Source organism: Aplosporella prunicola (assembly GCF_010093885.1).
Source record: "Aplosporella prunicola CBS 121167 unplaced genomic scaffold K452scaffold_1, whole genome shotgun sequence".
Lineage (NCBI taxonomy): Eukaryota > Fungi > Ascomycota > Dothideomycetes > Botryosphaeriales > Aplosporellaceae > Aplosporella > Aplosporella prunicola.
Window position 1 is genome coordinate 181,137 of NW_022983529.1, and position 20,555 is coordinate 201,691.

The 20,555-nt window shown below is 55.3% G+C and overlaps 7 protein-coding genes across 7 annotated transcripts; 3 read left to right on the forward strand and 4 right to left on the reverse strand.

The window, feature by feature from the left end:
• Window positions 1–723: 723 nt before the first annotated feature.
• On the reverse strand, window positions 724–2,513 carry K452DRAFT_303955 (uncharacterized protein; the record flags this gene model as incomplete). Its single annotated transcript, XM_033542782.1, has 4 exons — window positions 724–1,211; window positions 1,265–1,315; window positions 1,368–1,436; window positions 1,517–2,513. 4 exons carry the CDS (start codon window positions 2,511–2,513, stop codon window positions 724–726), a joined length of 1,605 nt encoding a protein of 534 aa, XP_033402761.1.
• Window positions 2,514–3,048: 535 nt separating this feature from the next.
• K452DRAFT_872 (uncharacterized protein) lies at window positions 3,049–4,193 on the forward strand. The gene has a single exon (XM_033547257.1). It carries the CDS (start codon window positions 3,241–3,243, stop codon window positions 3,832–3,834), a length of 594 nt encoding a protein of 197 aa, XP_033402762.1. The 5' UTR covers window positions 3,049–3,240; the 3' UTR covers window positions 3,835–4,193.
• Window positions 3,914–4,512, forward strand: K452DRAFT_985 (uncharacterized protein). Its single transcript, XM_033547400.1, has one exon. The coding sequence runs from the start codon at window positions 3,994–3,996 to the stop codon at window positions 4,291–4,293; it is 300 nt and encodes a 99-aa protein (XP_033402763.1). The 5' UTR covers window positions 3,914–3,993; the 3' UTR covers window positions 4,294–4,512.
• Window positions 4,218–4,867, reverse strand: K452DRAFT_282036 (uncharacterized protein). Its single transcript, XM_033539521.1, has one exon. The coding sequence runs from the start codon at window positions 4,712–4,714 to the stop codon at window positions 4,553–4,555; it is 162 nt and encodes a 53-aa protein (XP_033402764.1). The 5' UTR covers window positions 4,715–4,867; the 3' UTR covers window positions 4,218–4,552.
• K452DRAFT_218019 (uncharacterized protein) lies at window positions 4,732–6,347 on the reverse strand (the record flags this gene model as incomplete). The annotated part of the gene is made up of 5 exons (XM_033536329.1): window positions 4,732–4,926; window positions 4,995–5,094; window positions 5,202–5,274; window positions 5,451–5,814; window positions 5,922–6,347. 5 exons carry the CDS (start codon window positions 6,345–6,347, stop codon window positions 4,732–4,734), a joined length of 1,158 nt encoding a protein of 385 aa, XP_033402765.1.
• A 5,581-nt stretch (window positions 6,348–11,928) lies between these two features.
• K452DRAFT_214995 (uncharacterized protein) lies at window positions 11,929–14,148 on the forward strand (the record flags this gene model as incomplete). The annotated part of the gene is made up of 1 exon (XM_033536232.1): window positions 11,929–14,148. A coding segment is annotated over one exon (2,220 nt), but the record flags the coding sequence as incomplete, so codon positions are not given.
• Window positions 14,149–15,450: 1,302 nt separating this feature from the next.
• On the reverse strand, window positions 15,451–20,169 carry K452DRAFT_323285 (glycosyltransferase family 24 protein; the record flags this gene model as incomplete). Its single annotated transcript, XM_033544625.1, has 4 exons — window positions 15,451–18,681; window positions 18,738–19,569; window positions 19,624–19,977; window positions 20,027–20,169. The coding sequence occupies 4 exons, from the start codon at window positions 20,167–20,169 to the stop codon at window positions 15,451–15,453; spliced, it is 4,560 nt and encodes a 1,519-aa protein (XP_033402767.1).
• Between the last annotated feature and the right edge of the window lie 386 nt (window positions 20,170–20,555).

Consider the following 20,555-nt stretch of genomic DNA (forward strand, 5'->3'; position numbering starts at 1 on the left):
GAGGGTTAAGGCGGTGGACGAGACGTCGGGGGGCCAAGCGACTTGACCGGCCTTGGCACGGTCAAGTCGTTAGCACTGACGTCAAGCCAGACAAGCTTAAATGCTTAGTGCTGCCCGCAACGGGAAAATGGTTGGCGCGGTGCGTCACCCTGCCCTTGCAGTCGTCCGACGGATGCAGCTCCGAAAACCCAACCACGACGGCAGTGGCTTGGTGGCGTCGCTGTTGACAGAAATTTCTTGTGCTGCTGTGAGTGCGTGGTGAATGTTCGGCCCTGCAGGTGCACGATCCGACCTCTCTGACTCTCATCGTGCGCGGCCCTCCTCGATCGACGTCTAGGCGGGTGGGCCTTGGACTGGCCAGGCAACGTCTTACGACTGCGTGTCCAGCGGGCGGCCTGCCTACCCCGGCGTCTTGCTGGTCCATCACTTGCAAACTTCTTTCTCGGCTCCATCAGCTCCACGCATAACAGTCTCCTCCGGACCCACGGCCTCCGTGGATCGTCCCCGGACAAGAACTGCGAGCACCCACATCACATGCGACGGCGAATGAGGACCGTCGCTCGATCACGCCTTCGCCTCGGATGCCGACGTTGGTGATGCCCGTCGTGAAACAGCCTCGTCCGCTGTGCCGACTCGTCATGCATGTAATACTGAATATATGATTGTCTAGTCGCTCGCACGCGCGGCTGCCGTTCGCGTTCCTGTCGTTCATCATCATAATCATCATGTTGCCTCAAACGCCGTTACGTGCGCATACGGCAGTTCCTTCTCAAGCTGCTTAAACTCGACCCTCGCACCCTTGTCAAACAGTTCTTTCTCCACTTTACTCGTCGAGAGCGTCTTCAGTTCCGCGACCTCCATCCCCGTCGTGTCCTGCGCAGCGGCCGCAACCACAAAGATTCCACGCAGCTGCGTCAAGTTGTACCCTTCGCGCAACAGGCGGCCATGGACTTCCGCCTCGAGCCAGACCGCATACATCGTCAGCGCCCACACTGCGTGCACGATGACGACCACCGACGTTAGCGTTGCTGAGAAGCCCCAGTGGTACCGGGCGCCTTTGGTGTCGGGCATACACTGAGTTTTCTCGTACATGTATCGATCGCCGTACGGTTTACCATCGTAGCACCAACCCGCATGGTCGCCGATATGGTGCCGGCCGTCCTTCCACGCCAAAGTTTTTCCAGCTACAGTCATATTCAACGTGGCGTTGCCTGTGCAAGGTAAGTGGTTGATATTAAGAAAGGGCAGGAGAAGTAGAGCTTACAGTTGTAGTAATCACCATACAATAGGTAGGTTTCATTGCTGAAATAAACCCCTACGCGCCTGTTAGTCAACGGTCGTGCGCAATCGAAAAGGGCACTGCATACATGGGAGGTAATCATTATAGCCGTCACTCTCCAAGGTCTTGGCCTTACATTGACGACGATTGACATAGCCTGCGCATGAAGTAGTATTACCTTTATGTCAGGTCAGTATTCGTCCCTTGTTTGAAAGTGTGGGGGGCAAGCGGACATACATTGGCTGGATTGCTCAAACATTTGGTGTACCGGAGTGTCAACTTCCTCGGTAGGGAAGCACGTATTATTCGCAATCCCTGGCAGGTCATGAATCACTAATCCCAAGAAAAAATCATCCCTTGGAATGTACTGAAGGCCGGAGCCGGTAGATGAAGGAATCTGCGTGAACGCCCTGGAGGTGCTGATATATCCAGTCATGGTAGAGAACAGGGTCGGCATGGCTACTACGTAAAGGGTAGACAAGGTAACCCAGACGAAAAGCAGGGTCGTCCGAGTTCGAGCATAGCGAGTGATGTCTGCGAGAAGCGAAACGATGCTCGATACCGTTGGTCCGTCTTGAGACAGGGAGATGAACGTCCTATACGGGATAGGCGATACCTCTATTGTCCGGAGCACTGCGCTGGTGAAGACAACGTAGGCCACGCATGACGACACGAACTGAAACCCTCGTCCAACTGCCAAGTCCCATATGGTATCCAAGAGCTTGGCCAACCAAAAGGGAAATGCACCTGAGACTCGGTCGATGGTGAAGAGACCTTGGATCCCATTGTCATTGTCTGATTTTGGCCTGTAACCGTCACATGTTGCCTCTTGTACCGAAAAAGGATTTTCGAGTATCCGAAAGTACAAGATGCAGGGTAAGAGTCCGAAAAGTAGAAGAGTGAGTAACCCCACGATATGTCGGATGAACCATCTTTGCGTGACTGTGGATTTGACATGGTACGTAGCCTGACGGACGAACGGTTTCGACTCGGTGTACGACTCGCGAAGGAACGGCATTGACTTCGCATAGGCATCGCGAAGAACTGTCCGAGTCTGTGATACGCTTCTGAAGATGACAGGATTTGCAGTGAAAGAGCTGCCCTGATGACGTCCTGACAGGGAAGAAGCACGCGTTCCATCCGTGCCTGTCGGTTTTCTGTTCTCGTATCCTTCCGATTGCTGCACCGACGCCAACGGTTGCAACTCAATTCTGGCGTATGCAGTGTCGCTCATAGTGAGTGTCGTTAGGAAACGGCACGCACCTCGCGCGCGGTAGTAGGACTGTTTGTACGCGGTCGCGTCAAAGGTTGGGGGCCAAAGAGCAGGGTTCCCAGCCACTTTTCGCGCCTAAAAATAAAGCAACAAGCGTCAAACTGCATGTTTCCGGGGTTTGCGATTATAGACAGCATGGTTGTTGTCGCGCCTGTCGCTGCGATGATGACCCGATGGGTGAAGGTTCGCGAGAGTAGCAGCCGCCTCGTGCATCGCCGTTCCCCAGACTCCACCTCCACACTCCGCGCGACCCCAGACCACCCCACAACTCCAAGCTCTTACGAACGATGACCCGTGCCACCATGTTTCTTCTTGCAAGGACGTTCGACTGCTCGCGTCAGGATGGGAAGTCATCAACAAAAAAACAACAGTAAACCAACAGAAACAGCTCGTCCACAAACCGCCCCTACACGTCAAGGCGACGATCAGCAGCAGACGTAGCGTTTACAACCTGACAACAGAGCAGAGGCAATCGACGACCGACGTCCCAAAAAGCGCCGCGCTAGCCCAAGGCCCAAGACCCAGGGCAACGGCAACGGCGACGGCGGCCCACCAGCTGCACGCAACACGCAAGGCGCGATGATCCGCCCGGGACCGCAACGATCCACGCAGGCAACATGAGCAGGCGCAAGAGGGGCTGGCGTCACGACCACGGCCAAGGCCAAAAGCCATTCAGGCTAAAGGGCTGATGGGGAGTATGGAAGCCGGGGAAGGAAAACGGAACCCGCGCCCATCGTCGCCAACTCGCGCACGGGCTCCCGCGCTTGCCCACCAACCAAAACTTCACTCTCCATCACGAGACGTATCACGCTACCGCCCCCGCTTGCCTGCTCGCTCGCTACCTCCCGCGCTCCCGCTCCCGCTGCCCGCTGCAGGCATGTCGAGTGTCGTCATCTCCACTGCCGTCTCTCCACTCGCTCGCTTTCTAGCTTCGGCTGTCGCTCTCTCCACGCAAACGCAAACGCAAACGCTGCACCGAACGTGCCCCGAAGCAAGTGGGGGCAACAGCGCGGCGGCGGCCACCGGTCCTTCTTCCCCAGTTCCCAGGTTCGTTGCTGGCACTGGCAGACAGGGAAGTCTGCCGAGCGGGCGTCCTTCGAGAAAATTTCTGCGCGCCTTCGAGAAGGCCCGCGAGAATGGAGAGGTGGGTGCTTCGTCACGCCACGGTTGGCGCATTACTTCGGCTCGTGCCGAGAGCGTCCGCTGCCTGCTTGGCTTGGACGTGCCCTCCGTGTGCGTCCGCGCTGCGTTCCCGTTTTTCTTTGATGTTATCTGCTGGTAGTATAGGTGGTGTTAGGCATTGAGTTGCGTCTTCTGATCTCTCGAACGCCGATGAGGCAGGCCTTGCCGCGGCTTCCACTGCCTTCCATTACATCATCAGCACGACGGGCTTGGTAAGGCAGTTGAGTCGCGGCAGCGGCAATCGCGCCTGAATAACTCTATGCCAGACACCAGCAAAGCAGACGAAAAGACGACACCAACAACACCCACCAAGCGAGACATACAGAACAAGCAGAGAGCGCAAAACACCAGACGACGCTACCCACCTCTACCAGAAAACCCCGGCCACACCCATCCACGCTCCGCTCCGCCCTCCTCAAGCACAGACGCGGAAACCTTATCCCGACGCCACGCCAAGCACGCAGCTCAGAATACTGCCCCACAGGACCACAAAAGGAAAGTCGCGGGGAAGATGGCGTGGGGCAGCGCGATGACGGGGGCAGGTGGACCCGCTGTTTAAGGGAACTGGAACCCGATGTCGAGGACTTAAATTTGGTGGGTGTGGGCTGAAGAAGGCAGGTTGCGGGGAACTAGTATAAGAGAGGAGTGGGGGTAGGTGAGATTGTTGGTGAGGCTTGGTGGGTGGGTATGGGGTGTAGGCGCATCGGCATGGAGTAGGAAATAAGGCTGCTGCGAAAAGTTCACGTTTCTGTGCTGGGGAGGCAGCGGATTCCGACTGAGAAGCCGGAGCACGGATTGCGAATCTCACGTCGATGCGTCTATATCCTGTACTCTGTGTGTAGGGCAGGTAAGTCCACTTCGATTAGTCCAAAAACTCTGTGCTTTCGTCCGCTGCACCTCATAAACCCGTCTCTCAATCGCAGACCACCAAACGCCATTTCCATCCATCCGTCCACCCATCCATCCATCCATATACCCATAAATCACCTAACCAAACCTACACCACCTCCTCACCACCACCACCACCACCACCACAATCCCTATCCCGCCTCCTCACACTCGGCCTCACCCACCTCGTCAAATACCCCATTCCCAGATTCGGCGAGTTGACGGGGCTGTCGCCATTGTACACGAACATGTCGTATGCGAGGCCGCCGGCTAGGGCGCCTATGAAGGGCGCTATTATAGGGATCTAGAGGTGGGTGGGTGGTTAGTGCGGTTGATGCGAGAAAGGGCTTGGGATGTACGGAAGAGCATTACCCAGAAGTAATATTCGTTGGAGCGCCACACGTCGGCGCCGTAGCCGACGCAGTAGGTGAGGAGGCGGGGACCGAAGTCGCGGGAGAAGTTGACGGCGGCGCTGGGGCGTGGGAGGGGGGTTAGTTTGGCTTGGCTTGCGCGCGCTTGTTTGTGCGTGTGGGTGTGTGTGGTGGGTGGTTGAGTATGGGGAAGAGAGTGTATGCGCACCCTGTTTGCCAGCCGAAGCCGGAGGAGAGGCCGTAGACGAGGAAGAAGAGGGCTAGGGGGAAGAAGGTCCCGCCTTTCTGTTGGGCGTGTTAGTGGGCTGTACCGTGTGCGCTGCTGAGGTTGATGGTGGTGGGTTGTCGCTAACACGGGCAGGCAGACACCCACTGTCTCCAGAGTCCGTGTCCGCAGACTTGCAGCTCAGACTCGCCCGCACTGCCCATTGCTAGCTCCATCAACACCCACACCTACACGACACACTCACCAAATCGGCGCCATTCTCGTCCTTAAACGCCAGCACGACGAACGCCATAACGGCCGTCGAACTAAACTCATGAAAGAACTGGCTCGCTCTCGGCGTAAACGTAGTGGGATACGTAGCAAAGATGCCAGCGGTAGCGTTCGTGGCAGGAGGCACAGTGCGCCGGCCCTTGCCCTCGTAGTGGTCGATCGCAGGGATATAGTTCGCGTAGACGACGGCGGCGGCCACGAAACCCCCCAGGAACTGCGCGAGCACGTACGCGGGGAAGCGCTTCCAGGGCAGCTGGCGGAAGACGCAGTTCATAAGCGTGAGGGCGGGGTTGAGGTAGGCGCCGGAGTCACCAGCGACGTAGATCTATATCACAGCCATAGGTAAGGTAAGCGTCATCAACACACACACAAACGTTTCCAAACCACACCAAGACACTCGCGACAGGCACTAAGACAGCAGCAGCCACTTACGCCCAACATGACCCCAATCCCCCACCCCCACTGCACGTTATAAAACCCCCCGAACCCGTCCCCGCCCGGCGCCCCCCGGTCCCCCGCGCTCAGCACCGCTTGCGCCGTCCCGCTCAGCCCGAAAAAACACATGATGAAGACGCCCCAGAACTCGAGCAGCGGCTCGCGCAGCACGAGGCGCAGCTTGACCCAGGCGGGGGCGCCGCGGTAGGGCCCTGTTGCTGCGGCGCGGGGGTGCAGCCCGAGGTGTTTGCGCACGGTTTGGAGAGAGGCTTCTTCGTGCTGGATTGTGGGCGTACGGCTGTCTGGTTCTTGGGTGTGCGGGGTGCTGGCCAGTGTGGTTTGTGATGTTTGCGAGGTTTGCGAGGCGCTGTGTCGTGGCGGGAGGGCGCGGCTGTCTGCTGCTGCGGGGGCTGGTGTGGCCATGTTTTCGTGTGTGGTGTGTGTTGATGGAGAGAGTAAGATTAAGAGGTGCAGCAGCCGCGGCGATCAGGAAAAGCATATAAAAATCTTCGGCGAATACTTGCAGGTACCTGAGTATTTGGCGCGCCAAACCCGGCCTTCCGCACGCGGCCACCCAGGTACTCGGAACGAGGCGATGACGCGCTCGCTCGCTGCCTCGAAGCAACCACCTATGCAGCTTCCCTCACCCTCCGGCGGCAGCCCCAGTAAACGCCGCGCACGCTGACGCAGAGGGCCGCCAGAGAGCGCAGTCGAGACCGCGGATGCTGCTGGGCCTGCATGGGCATGAGCTGAGAATGATGGCGCAGTTGTGGTGTTGCGCCGATCATTGCCCGCTACGGCTATGCGGTTTCCGGTTTCCCATGTCCAGGAGCGAGTTTGCCGATGCTGAGATCTGGCAGAGGTTGCAGGGAGAATGGGGCCGGCTTTCACGGCTACAGCTCGAGGCGCAGACGACTGGTAACTTCGCTCAAGGCTCACGTGCTTCTGACTGCATGGAATGAACAGCTCACATGGAATTTGGGAGCCTTGTGTGTGAGCGTTACCACTGTTCAACAGTCTAGACCAAATGATCATTGTTTTACTGTTTGGATATCATGTCATACACGTCACTTCCGTTGGGCTAAGAGTACTAACGGCTGAGAGGAACTATAATGTTTGACAGCGAGGTCCAGAACCTAGAAGTCGCAAGTATAAAAAGGATCCTATATCCTACTATTATTTTTAGTTTTACTATGTATCGCAGAGGTGAGGATTCTACAAAATAAACTAATAAATTCGGACTAACGAAGTAAGCTGCCTTTTTTTATATTCTATGAATATTATAGCATCTTTATATATTGGGCCTCCTATTTCCGAGCATAGAATACCACGATGCTAGGCCTTTAAACTCGAATGTTAAATGCTCTGGAGCTATTACCTGTACTGGTCTCAATCCCGAATATGAAAACCGCATATATAATCCCCCAATAGCTGAAGAAACTAATGCTTTACTTTTCACTAAATACATACCACGGACATCTCTAGTATGCCCAAAATGGATGGGTTTAGACGACGAAGCTGAGGTCACAATTCATGGCTTCAGGTATATTCTATTTTCACCGGCGGAGCACAACACTGAAAAGTCTTGTGTGCTTACTCTACCTCGCAGTGAAAATTCTGAGTGTATAATGATGACCAGCACCGACGCTGAATGATACTAATAATCAGCATCTCCGTGCGATGAGATGTGCAACATACCAATGTACTTTTTCCTGATAAATTGGGTTTCGTGAAGCAGACCCATTCGTGGAAAAACCCCACATGGAACTTCCAGCGTCTTTTTCTTCTGTTGTCTCTTTCGCATGTGGCGATGAAGATCCTGCTTTGTTAGGCAGTCGGCCGCTTCTGGACATCTATTTACGGAAGCCATTAGCACGTACTCCTCGGTGTCGGAGTTATCGGGTCTGTTTTCATATGTTGACTTTACATAGAATTATCCTGATAATTCCATAGAAGAAATACGAACAAATCTAGGTATATATAAGTTCCACAACTCTCTTAAAGTCCTTTGCCCTAACTACCGTCATCACATCCTATCGCCGAATCCCATATCCTAATAAGTAACAAATTTATTAACCAACCACAGTCACACCTACCCTACCATCAAAACCACAGCACCTTACTCAACACCTTCTAACCGCACTCCCCCGGACACGTCCCCACAACTTATTACCCAGAAACAAAAAATACCAAACCCATCCCCACCCCTCCACATTATAAGCCACAACGACACCAACTAAACCGTACGTAATCAAAACCCAAGATATAATTGATAATTCCCGCAACCAGCACACCCCTCACGCAGTCACCATCACACAGCACACCAGAAGCCCACAATCAGCAAGACTCTTCTGAGACACCCCTTCTGGTGGACACAAGTATTAATCCGCCGCAAGCACCTAGCAAGATGCGGCGTCCACAAGCCCCTCATCACATCCCGCTCCGCACAGCACCTCGCTGTAATGCCGATAACCATCATCATTCGACGCCGATGCGTACCATTACCACGACATACTCGCGGCGAGCGCCTTCACTTGCTACTGTCGGCGGAGGATTCATCCGTCATACTCGAACCCCAATGGCTTTCCGATGTTGCATCCAGGTTACTTGTTGTGAGTTATTTTTTCCCCCAAAACTACATGGAATGGCAATAACTGGATTCTTGCAGGACGCGTTGGACGTGTCGCGAAGCTGGAGTGTTCAGATCTGTGTTTTTATACTGCACTTACTAGTACCTCGTCAGTTCATCAGCGTGAGCATCGACAGTGCATCCGAACCCAACAGCACAGAAGCCCATGCAGGCGTGTCTCTGCTAAAAAGCTTCACCTTATAGTAAGTGAGCTCGTCTTCCCTCTATGCTTGCTCATCAAGGGCTCAAGCACTGCGTACGTGATAAATGCCTCTTCTTCTCAAGAGTCCATGCCGTACTCGCCGCTGTTTATATCGCGCAACTCCGCATTGTCACATAAGGCACTCCCAAAGGACACTCTACCCACTAAGTATGCACCGTCAACAAGCAACTGCCAGCCCATCAATGCGGTATCCCCAAACCCTCCACCTCCCAAAACCCCAAACACCCTACTCACCCAATCAATCCAATTAACCACCATCCCACCCACCAATATTCCCCCACACCCAAAGCAGCAACCGCAAACGACCCACCAACCCAATCCAACCCACCGACCCAGCCCACATATCCAGCAGCAGGCACCTACTCCTGCCCGTCCCGGCAAGAGGTCAAAGCAACCTAGGCACCCACCCACCGTATCTCCGGATACGATGCGCGCTCGCTGCTAAAGCCTAGCTAGCAATAGGCGACCGTCGTATCGGCGGCACACTGACGCTGATGCTGACGCGGTGATACTATAAAGATAAAGATAAAGATAGATGGTGCACGATGCATGATGCTCGATATACGATGCTCGATATACGACGCACAGGCAAGCGGGGCGTCTGCCGCGTGCTGTACGTACAGCGAGCGAACGTGGTGCAAGCATGTCTTGGCTCCCCACTACAAATACGCACGCGTACTCTAGCAAAGGCTTGGTACTCCTAGGGAGATCGCGCCGGACTACTCTACGTGTCTACTTACCTGTCGGCGATCATGCATGCTTGTTTTGCGCTACTATATTCAAATACAAGCCGCAGGCAGGCACGTTAACGCCGGCACGAAGCCCGCGGCGGCATTTCGTCCTGCGGCGTCCTCTATAGTAGAAATCTCTACTCGAACTACGTGCTTCGCACTACGTACTTCGCAAAGCACGCCGTTGGCGCGAGGGCGACGCGGACGCATCCCTCAGGCCGAGGGCGCGCCGTTGCGGCGTTTGCCAAGCAGACGGGCTGGGCTACGCGCGTAGGCCGGAAGGTTCGGCGAGCGGAAGCGTGCGTTAGTGCTTGCGTGATGCGGCGCTGCAAGCGGGCGGATGGTGTTTTGCCTGCAGTGGTGGTGGTGGTGTGCCGTCGCTCGCTGATCTGCAGGGGAAGGAGCTGGAGAGACGGCGCAGCGACGGATTTCAGTTTTCGCGGATGTTGGTAGCGCGCGCGTCTGGACGAGTCGAGAGTCGGAGTCGAGACAACGTTCGCGATTTGCGTTTCTCCTACCGCGAACGTCGATTCTAGCGACCTGCCTGCTGGAGTAGGAGACAGGAAAGTCCGGGGTAGGAATGTGCAGCTGGCCTTGCGCTCCCTGCAGCTGCATGCAGGTCGTGACGATCGGGCATGCTCCCCCTGCACGTTCTGAAGACCGAGAAGTCGCACTCGACGGATGGTGCAACACCACCGTGGTGTCAGGTGTGAAACTCCGCGAAACTTTGTCGTGACAGAGTTTTGGGCTGTCGCGTGGGATTCCAACGGTTTCGCGCCACGGGCTGACGGCGGCAGCCACAGAACCGCCGGTCGTTCGGCCCCAGGCTACACCTTCCTTCCTTCCAACGGGCAGCACAACATCGTCGACTGAAGGCAGCAGCGCGACAACAAAATGGGCGTTCCCTGGAATTGCGTTTTCGCAGACGAGTCCAAAACCGTCCAGAAGATTCCACGAATCAGATCGGCCGGAATTATTTTGGGCGCGAGCTATCGCTGGTGCGGAAAGACAAAGCGAGAATGAGGGGTCTCATCTCCGCTGTTGCAGATCCGCCCTCGTCGACTGTGCCAACGTCCGTAAGTAAACTCCAGCCAAGCGATTCTGCGAAGTGATGACAACCCCGGCATGAGCATTCGTCGGTCGCATCCGCCGAAAGTTTGCTCGAATACGTGGGTTCTGGAAGGATGCATTGAGTCGCCGGGCTATCGTTGCGCAAGACAGGGACGAGGATCGAGCCGCAGGGGTGGTAACGCTGAGAGGATCCGTCGATCGACGAGGATGCAGTCAGATACCTTCTTGTTCAGGAAGGACGACAGTCACCGCCGCATCGCGAAGCAAACGACAGCCGCCGAATCGCTAGGGTCGACGTGCAGATGGACTCGGGAGATGAGAGAGTGAGACAGGACGCACGCGACGGCGACTGTCTCAGGGGCATATCGTCTGCAGATAGGGACACAGAGAAGCGTGTAGCCGGGATGACGCGGTCGGAGAAAGCAGAGACGAAAGTTTAGGAGGGCTGAGGGATGCCGACAAGTCCGACCGTTATGCTGACAAGAGCCGAGAGCCGACGAGTCTATTAAGGCACTCCAGTTGTCGGTATAAGTTAGCAGGTCCGTGTGGAGACATGGAGTGCATGGGGCGGGAGGGCGTCCAGACGGCGCAGCTGGCAGGGCTGGCGAAACAAGCTTCCGGCACGCACGCAGACGCCAGGGAAGATGGCGTAAAGCAGCACGCACCTTGCCATGGGAAGCGTGTGAAGAAGGAGATAAGGGTAATAATGATGATTGATGGGGTGATGGAGACTGGATGGATTGGAGAGCAGTTGCGGGCACCGAGTTCCGTGGGACGCTCGGGCCCGGAGTTCATCTATTCGGTCGCACCATGGCCGACGCGCCCCTTCGCTTCACCTCACTCTTCTTCTGTGCATCTTTATGCGAAACGCCAAAGCCGCCCGCCCAGATCTCTGCCCCGCCCGCGCCTCGTTAGTCCACCACTGCCGACGGGCTTATTCCGTGCCCCTGGTGTCTGGACTCCGGCCGAATGGTGAGGAAGGGAATCCTCCCCGCCAGGCGCTGTTTCGTTTCACATGGCGAGATGAGCGTGCCGGCAGTAGTGGAGCGGGTAGCTAGCGGCTCCAACGGAGATTTCCTCTATCATGCTGTGGGCTGCTTGTATATAGATACCCGCTAAGCGCACTCTCTTCCAGTCTTTCCTTCTTCACGCACAGCTGCCAGTCCAGCGCCCACTTTCCTTCTTTCCCTTTGCGCAGTCATTCTTTCTGCTTTGGAGGCTTCATTCTTTCAGCCTTCCATTGCACTCGTTCTTTCTTGGCCCGGTGCCAATTGCTACTAGATCCCACCACTACTTTCTCTCACCCCAGTCATTGCCTATTTCACCAAAATGCGTTCCGTCGCCTCCATCGCCGCTCTGGCCGGCGCCGCCTCCGCGGCCCTGACCACGACGGCCTACACCGACAGCACCACCGGCATCAGCTTCCAGCAGTACACCGACTCGGCCTCCGGCTTCAAGTTCGGTATGGCTCTGCCCGAGACGCCCGGCAAGGACTTCATCGGTCAGATCATCGCCCCTGGCTCCGGTTGGGCCGGTATCTCCCTGACCTCGTCCATGATGTCGTCGCTCCTCGTTGCCGCCTGGCCCAACGACGACGATGTCGTTGCCAGCCTCCGCAAGACGACGACCTACACCAACCCCACTGCCTACGACGGTGATGCCAAGCTTTACCCCATTGCCGAGGGTGTCTCGGTCAACTCGACCCACTACACCTACACTTTCCTGTGCAAGGACTGTATCGTTGGTGACTCGTCCACCTTCAAGGTCTCGGCTGAGTCCGCCGTCCTGGGCTGGGCCGTTTCCGACGACGCCCCCACGAGCCCCGCCTCCACGGATGCCAAGCTCCTCTACCACAGCACTGGCTTTGGTGCTTTCGGTATGCCCATTGCCAAGGCTGAGTCTGCCGACTACGACACCTGGGCCGCCCTGGCCTCCACCACCGCCGCTGGCTCCGGCTCCACTGGCACTTCCTCGGGCAGCGGCAGCGCCTCTACCCCTGTCAGCACCCCCGTGAACACCCCTCTTGCCGCCCCCACTACCGCCAAGGAGACCTACGACTACATTGTCATTGGTGGTGGTGCCGCCGGTATCATCGCCGCCGAGCGCTTCGCTGAGAGCAAGAAGTCCGTTCTTCTCCTTGAGCGTGGTGCTCCTTCCACCAAGTCTTCCGGCGGTAGCGACACCCTCTCCTGGAACAACAGTGTCACCGCCTATGATGTTCCTGCCTACGGCTACAAGACCTCCGGCAGCGAGCTTTGCGACGACACTGCCTCCAGCGCCGGCTGCCTTGTCGGTGGCTCTAGCACCATCAACGCCGAGATGTTCGTCAAGCCCCAGGAGGCCGACTTCGAGAACTGGCCCCAGGGCTGGCAGTGGAGCGACATCTCCGAGTCTGCTGAGTCTTTCTACGAGCGTAACCCCGGTACCGACAAGCCTTCTTCTGACGGCCGCTACTACAACCAGGGTGTCTTCTCCATTCTGTCCAAGCTCTTCACCAGCAACGGCTGGAACGAGGTCAGCGCCATCGAGAAGCCCAACGAGAAGACCAAGGTCTTCGCTCACCCGCCCTGGAACATCCAGAACGGTCTCCGTGCCGGCCCTGTCAAGACTTACCTTCCTCTTGCTCAGGCCATGGACAACTTCAAGTTCCAGACTGGCGCCAAGGTCCTGAAGCTCGTCCGCAGTGGCTCTGCCGTCACCGGTGTCGAGGTTCAGCTCGAGGACGGCTCCACTCAGATCATCAATGTCAACGCTGACGGCAAGGTCGTCCTCGCCGGCGGTGCCCTGTCCACTCCCCGCATCCTGTTCAACTCTGGTATCGGTCCCGCCGACCAGATCAAGACCGTCAAGAGCGGCTCTTCCGGTGTCACCGTCCCCGAGCAGGCTGACTGGATCGAGCTCCCCGTCGGCAAGGGCCTCAAGGACCACCCCATCTTCACCGTCAGCGTCACGGCTGCCAACGCCAACTTCACCGAGTATGACCCCACCAGCCCCACCAAGAACGAGATCTCTCTCTTCGCCCAGGGTGCCGGTCCTCTTTCCGAGGGTATGCAGCGCCTGAACTTCTGGACCAACGTTAAGGGCACCGACGGTGTCACCCGCTACATCCAGGGTACCACTGCCGCCACCGGCAGCAACGGCATCAAGATCAAGGTCTACCTCACCCACGGTCTGACCTCCACCGGTGTTCTCGGCATCACCGCAGACGGCACCACCACCTTCAGCACTGAGCCCTGGATGAACACTGATGGCGACAAGGCTGCCATCAAGTCCTTCATGACCGACCTGATCGCCTACATCAAGAAGGACTCTTCCCTCTCCATCGAGTCCACCACCGGCGAGGAGGTCACCGCCGACAGCCTGATTGCCACCCACGTTACCGGTGACCACTTCGTCGGTACCGCCAAGATGGGTGCCGACAAGAGCAGCGCCGTCGTTGACACTGACTGCAAGGTCTTCGGCACCGACAACCTGTTCGTCGTTGACGCCTCGATCCACCCCGACCTGCCCACCGGTAACACCCAGGCCATTGTCATGGTTGTTTCCGAGCACGCCGCCAAGAAGATCATTGCCAAGGACACGAAGATCTCGACCGCCTCGGCCAGCTCCGGCTCTGCCTCTACCCCCGCTGCCTCCAGCGTTGCCGCTTCCTCGGTTGCCGCTTCCTCGGTTGCTGCCTCCTCCGTCGCCGCCGCCAGCGTCGAGTCCAGCTCCGCCGTCGAGCAGGAGGCCGTCACCTCCGTTGCCGCTGTCAGCAGCGCCGCTACCACCAAGGCCGCTGTCGCTGGCGAGGGCTTCGTCACCACGACCACCATCGTCGTGACGCAGGCCATCACCTCGACCATCTACGTCGGCGCCACCCCCACCGCTTAAGGGCTTCCGCGTTGTTGACCCCTTGAGTGTTTTGTCTTGATTTGATTCGATTCTTGGTCTTTTTGAGCGCGATTTTTAAAAGGTGGTTTGGTGCGCGTTGATGCATGGATGGGTTGTTGTGGATGTGTGTATGTATGTGATGGGGTGATATTTTTGGAGGGGAGGTTGTGTGGGCAGTTATTTTTTGGCTGGACTGTGCTACTACCTACTGCCTCTTTTTTTTTTTTTTTTTTGAAAGTTTTTAGAGTTGAAGACATGTAGTCATATATTATGCGTATATGCAGATGCAGTAAAATTTATTGTTGATTCAAATTTTTTGGTGCTCTTGGTGCTCTTGGTAGTGAGTTTTGTGTGTGAGTTGGTTATGATAGAACTAGGATTTGGTGGGCGAGTGAGTGCTATTAATGAGTTGGATGAGCGGTGGTTTGGTATGTTGGGCTTGCTTGTGGTGCTTGGTGGGCTGTGATATAGTATTGAAGAGGGTTCTAGAGAGGTCGTGTATAGCTAATATCTATCATACATCTCACTACGGATAGAAAAAAGCGGTTTGCGAGCCTTCTCGTTTTTCCTGCAAACTACTAGTTGAATTTGAGCCGATGCATGTTTTTGCTATCCTAGAAAGCATGCCGCCCGCCTACTCCCCTCTTCCTCCACTCCTCCCAACACCAACACTTGTCACACCGTCCGTTTCACTTATACGCAAAAATGAAAAAGACGGACGATCTGCAAAACAAAAGCAAAAACATACGGCAGCTGGGATTCGCTAGTGGTCACCCACCTAACTACTAATCAGCCGGTTCGAGGCTTGTGTATGGCAGAGCGGACGGGATGCCCAATTCTCCTCGACCTATGGTCGTATGTGCTTATTTTAATTGCAATCGTGGTATATAAGTCGTGCGCCAACAGCATGGATAATCATCAGAATACTCTACCTAATGTATGCATACTCTACATCATCTACATCGTTAATCTCACAAACAACCACCCATCAGTCCCGCGCTAAAGCTCATCACGCACTCTCTCGGTCTCTTCCTCACCCTCAGCACCCCTGACCTCCTCCTCCAAGATTTCCCTATCCCGCTCGCCCACCGGAGCCCTCGCCTCCGCATCGTCCTTCCCTCTCGTCTTCCTCGCCACCGCCGCAATCTCCTCATCATACACCGTCCACTCAGGGACCTGCCTCCTCGCACGATCCAGCTTCGGCTCCTTCGTCTGCGGATTGTTGCAGAGATCGATAGTCTTTGCGTCGCGGAGGCTCTCGTCGCTGCACCACGTCTCGCACCACAGCCACTCCTGCGGCAAGCTGTGGATGGGCAGTTGCATCTGCATGTTATTGGGCAGGTCCTGGTCGAGGTTGCTCAAGCTGTTCGGGTCCGCCGACAGCTGGTGGTACTGCTGGCGCAGGCGGTCGCCCGCCGCCAGCTCGCGGAACCGCTGCAGGTCGACGACGTACAGCGCGCTGATGTGGTAGGGCAGCCCGCGCAGGAAGTTCTTCCAGTAGCCTTGCTTCCAGAACCGGAAGCCTTCCATTTCGGTCCGGCTGTCGCACATGGGCGTGAAGCCGTAGGGCGCGCCTTGCAGGTCGTGCTGCACGAGCTCGTACATGTCGGTGCGGACGATTTGGTCTGCGTCGACGAAGATGACCTTGTCCAGATCCAGTGGGAACAGCACGTCAAGGAAGAGGATCTTGTAGCCCCAGATCTCGCGCTGCTTCTCCTTTTGGCCTCGCAGCCAGTGAGGCCACTTGTATGTGACCATTTCGTACTGGAAACCATACTCTTCGGCGAGTGTGGGGAGGAAAGACTTGAAAGATGGCGAGAGGAATTGCTCAATAAACCAAAACTTGACAGTGTGCTCCGTGTGCTTCATGACAGATAGCATCATGATATTTAGCATGCGCTCGTAAAGGTGACCACTGGCGACGGAGAAAATGTTTATGTCCGCGTGTTTCGCTGCTTTGGTATCAGTAGATAGGCCAAGGAGTGAAAGCAGAGACGAGCCGAGCTTCATGCCCTGGGAGAGAATTTTACCAGTCTTTGCTCCTTTGATGCCCATCTTCGCCAGCAGATCGTCAGCAAACTTAGCACCCTTGGCAGCAAGATCTGCGGCGCCTGAGGTTGTAGGGCTAAGCACGTCTTCCTCTTCCATGCCAGGCTTCCGTGACAGCCGCGGGTATAGCGTTAAACCTTGGAAGCTGATGAGTGCGATTTCTTTCGTCTCGTCACCAGGAGATGGGTTCCATCCCTGAGTCCCTGCGCTGTCGAAGTTGTAGATGTCCTGGCTGCGGCCTGGTTGGAGCTCGATGCTGTAGAGACCAGGGTTTGCCTTGAATTGGAAGTAGCCGATGTTGGCCATGATGATTGTGTCGGCATAACGAGGGTTCGACCCGGTCTTGAGGTCGAGTTGTGTGCCACGAGGATAGGCGCTAATAGTTGTATCGCGTGAGTGTCCTTCGATGAGAACGCTTTCCAACTCATAGAGGGCATCAATCTCAGTGACACCCTTGAAAGTACTAAGCTTGATGTTGTCAAGATCGTGGATACAGTCCTTTGGAGCTACCAGCCATGAGGGTCGCACGTCCATGCCGACAGTCAACAATGCCTCAGATGGAATACCAGTGAAATGCGCTTGCGACGTTTTTGATGAACCGTCCTCGCCAAAAGATGGCTTAGAGTCCAACACATAACGGTAGAAACGCTTAACGGGAAGTTCATCCAGGCGTTCCTTGGGGTTGAGGAAGAGACGCGTATGAACACCGTTCAGTTGGGACAAAACCTTAAGCATCGGAATCCATCTTTGAGCAACCTCCGAAGCCGGATCGATGGAAGCTACGATTTGGATAGTTGCAGTGTCAACATCACCAGTAGTGATGCTAGTATAGGTCGAGTTCCAGAGTTTGTAGAGCTGTCTCCGCATGGTAGGCGGCGCATCAAAGATACCTTCAGGGATATCTGACACGGTCGACAGTGCCACAAGGGAGTTGAAACGTGCGATGGCAGCAGGTGACTCGAGCTTTGAGGACATCTCCAAGTCCATTACCGCACGGGCGGCCGGTTCGATGCGCTTCTTCCGCTCATAGGAAAGCAGAGCCTCGAAATCCTCCCGGCTGAAGACTCTAGACTTGGGAAGAGGTCCGATAGTCCGACCGTTCAACAGAAGGCACTCTGTGCTGTCCTTGCATCCAAGCGCAGGAATTAGTGGGTGAACGGACTGCCAGTACTTGGTAGCTTCTGCCTGGCCTTCTTCGTTGGACAAAAAGTCATCAGAACCAATGTGCTTCCCGTTTACGAGCTTGGCAAAGAAGCCGCTTGCATCGTCAATGTCGCGAGCCCAAGTGGCGTCTGGAATTGACTTTCCGGTGTGAACGATGACGACTTCCACGTCCCCATGTTCGCGACGGAATTCAAAGGCCTCCTTTGCCAATTTAGAGCCAGCTGCGTTGTTCAGGTCTGCAAGGACAACAAGCTGAGCCCACTGGAACCATTTGGAGTCCTCTTCGGCCGGGAGCTTCGGAAGGCCATCAATCAATGCGCCATGCTCCGAATGAACCTGAGCAATGTTCAAGAACCTAATCTCCTTTTCATCCTCAGGAATGACAAAGGGATTGCGTCTGGGTGACGCATCGTTTAAGAAAACTGAAGGGACCCAGACGTCGTCATCAAGACTGCCTTCATAGACGGCCTTTTGGATCATTTGCAAATCGGCAGATACTCGCATGCTCAAGCTCTGAAGCCAGTCGTCACCACGAGCAAGCGCGACACCATTAACGAACATGGGCGGCGTCGAACTAGCATCCGCACCGAGCCTTGTAAGGTAGCTGTTCGCTGCTTCAACATGCTTCTGTACCTCTTCGTCCATAAGAATTTCCTCCAGGTCCCGAGCAACGCGGTCACGGCGCAACTTGGCGCCCTTGATGACCATGTCAAAGACCGCCTGATGAGGAGAGGAGAGTTGTCGGTTTTCCAACGAGGCTTGCAGGTAGTTCATGACGACACTCAAACCATAAGTGTCTAAGAGATGATAAACGACCTTCGCTTGTTCGACCGCTGCTTGGGATGTCATGACTGGAACCAGTCCCCAATGCACAGCAAGCTTGCGCTTGACCATACTCTGCAGTGTGCCAATAACCAATGCTACGTCCTTCGGCTCAGACAAATCAATCGGCATGATAGTGTTCATAATATCTTTGCGGACTTGAGGAATGACGCCGGGATAAGTGGGTTGGAGAAGCTTAAATCGCGTTAGCAAATTATACCTTATACTGGGGAGCTCATGCATGAACTTACGCCTTGAAGGGTCTTAGGCCACTGAGCGTATCTTTTGTCTTTTTCGATGTCGTTCAGCCATATGATGACCTTACCGCCCTCGATTTCGTCTCTAAAGTCATAGCGCTGTGGCTCTTCCTTGTCGGACGCCTCCGAAATAGCTTTATGAGACAAAACAGAAATGGCTTCCGGAGATGAAAATCCGAGATTCCGCACGCTGTTAATGATTCCACGCTCTTTCCTCAGATGCTCGAGCATGGCAAAAGCGTCCATGTCGCGGGGCATAATCTGAACACCGTTGATCCACAGGATGTTAAACCCTGGTGGGAGGATAGCCGCGCGGTTTCCCTTGTGTTCCTCAAGGAATTCTTTCGTCACATTGTGTGCGCTGATGGCGGACGAGTGCTTCGGGAAGTCCTGCGACAGCTTCACCAGAGTGTCCAGAGGGTTCTCACTGTTCATGACGAAACTGGCAGCTTTCAATCCCAGGCCCTTCAACTCAGATTCGGACAGCGGTTTCAAATCGGCCACCTCTTGATCTTGGAGGCTACTCTGCAAAGGCTCTGCGCCGGTTTCCCTGCCCGCCTCATCTGCCTGGCGGTCATCGATAACAATGTAGTCCGTACGCTTCAGAGCCAGTTCCACACCATATCCGCTGACGTCCAACGGACCCTTATGCGCCGTCTTCGAGGGCTTGTGGCGAAGCTTGTAGGATGCTTTTCCTTCCTTTGCGCTCTTGCTTACGGTTTTATGAAAAGCGCGGAAGCTTGGGGACGTGATGTCGGCGTACAGGATAAAGGGGATCTGTCTCTCAGCATCGCCCAAAATGCGATCAAAGGGCAAGAGTTCGGTTCTGTGTGCATAGCGTTAGGCTATTGTCCCCAAATTGATACGCAGTATAACGTACCTTGCTCCTGCGACAGTGCCATGGCTCTTGTCCAGCTCCGGTCGGCAGTATTGCTTCTCCTCGAGTAGTACCCATGCCTCGCATTCATCACCCTGAGCTGCCTTCAATGAAGGCTCGACCGAGGTGTTGTAAAACTGGTAGTGCGCTTCGATCCGTGGAGCGGCTGAATGTATCGAGAGTGCGAACTGGAATGAGGATAGGGAATCGGCATCGGTGATGTGTGCATCGTCCTGTAGCAGCTGTAAGAAGGCGTCGTATAGCTCTTTCTCGGTAGCCTGGCCATCAAAGTATCCATCGGCGATGCGGTCAAGCAAGGGATAGTAGGCTGTCGCATTCTCTTGCGCGGCAGTCTCTCTGTCAAGAGTTAGATTCTTGCCATTCTAAAAGGGTTCGTGAAGCTTACAGTAGCTCGACAAGGTATGGAGGTGCATTGAATGAAGCTCTCAGAGCTACGTTGATCGGAGGGCTAGCTCCGACGCGGAGAGGACTGAAAGTGCTCAATAGCAGAGCCGTATGGCTACTGAGCAGCCATGGGTGTACCCTCATCTTGGGTGCGGTACAGCTGTATCAGCCGAGTCCTGTGAAGGTTGCTGATGCTATGGTGCGGTGGGGACAATGGAAGGGTAGCAAGCTTTAAAGCCAACGCATTTCGCGCTCAATGGACAAGTTCGATCGAGATTATTATTTTGTGACTGCGCTCTATCTTGCGACCGCAGTGATCAACATCAAAAGAGGTCTATAAGGGTTCTCAGCGACTAATCTCAGGCTATCTCAGCTTTTGGGTACCGTGGTGCAACAATTATCGGTGATGACAGGTAGCTGAAAGCTCCCGCCAAGCCCCGCTTAACTCCGACAGCACTATCCCCAACTAGTAATTGAGCTTTAATTTATTATATAGATACGGACGTACTTATGTGCATGCAGTAATATAG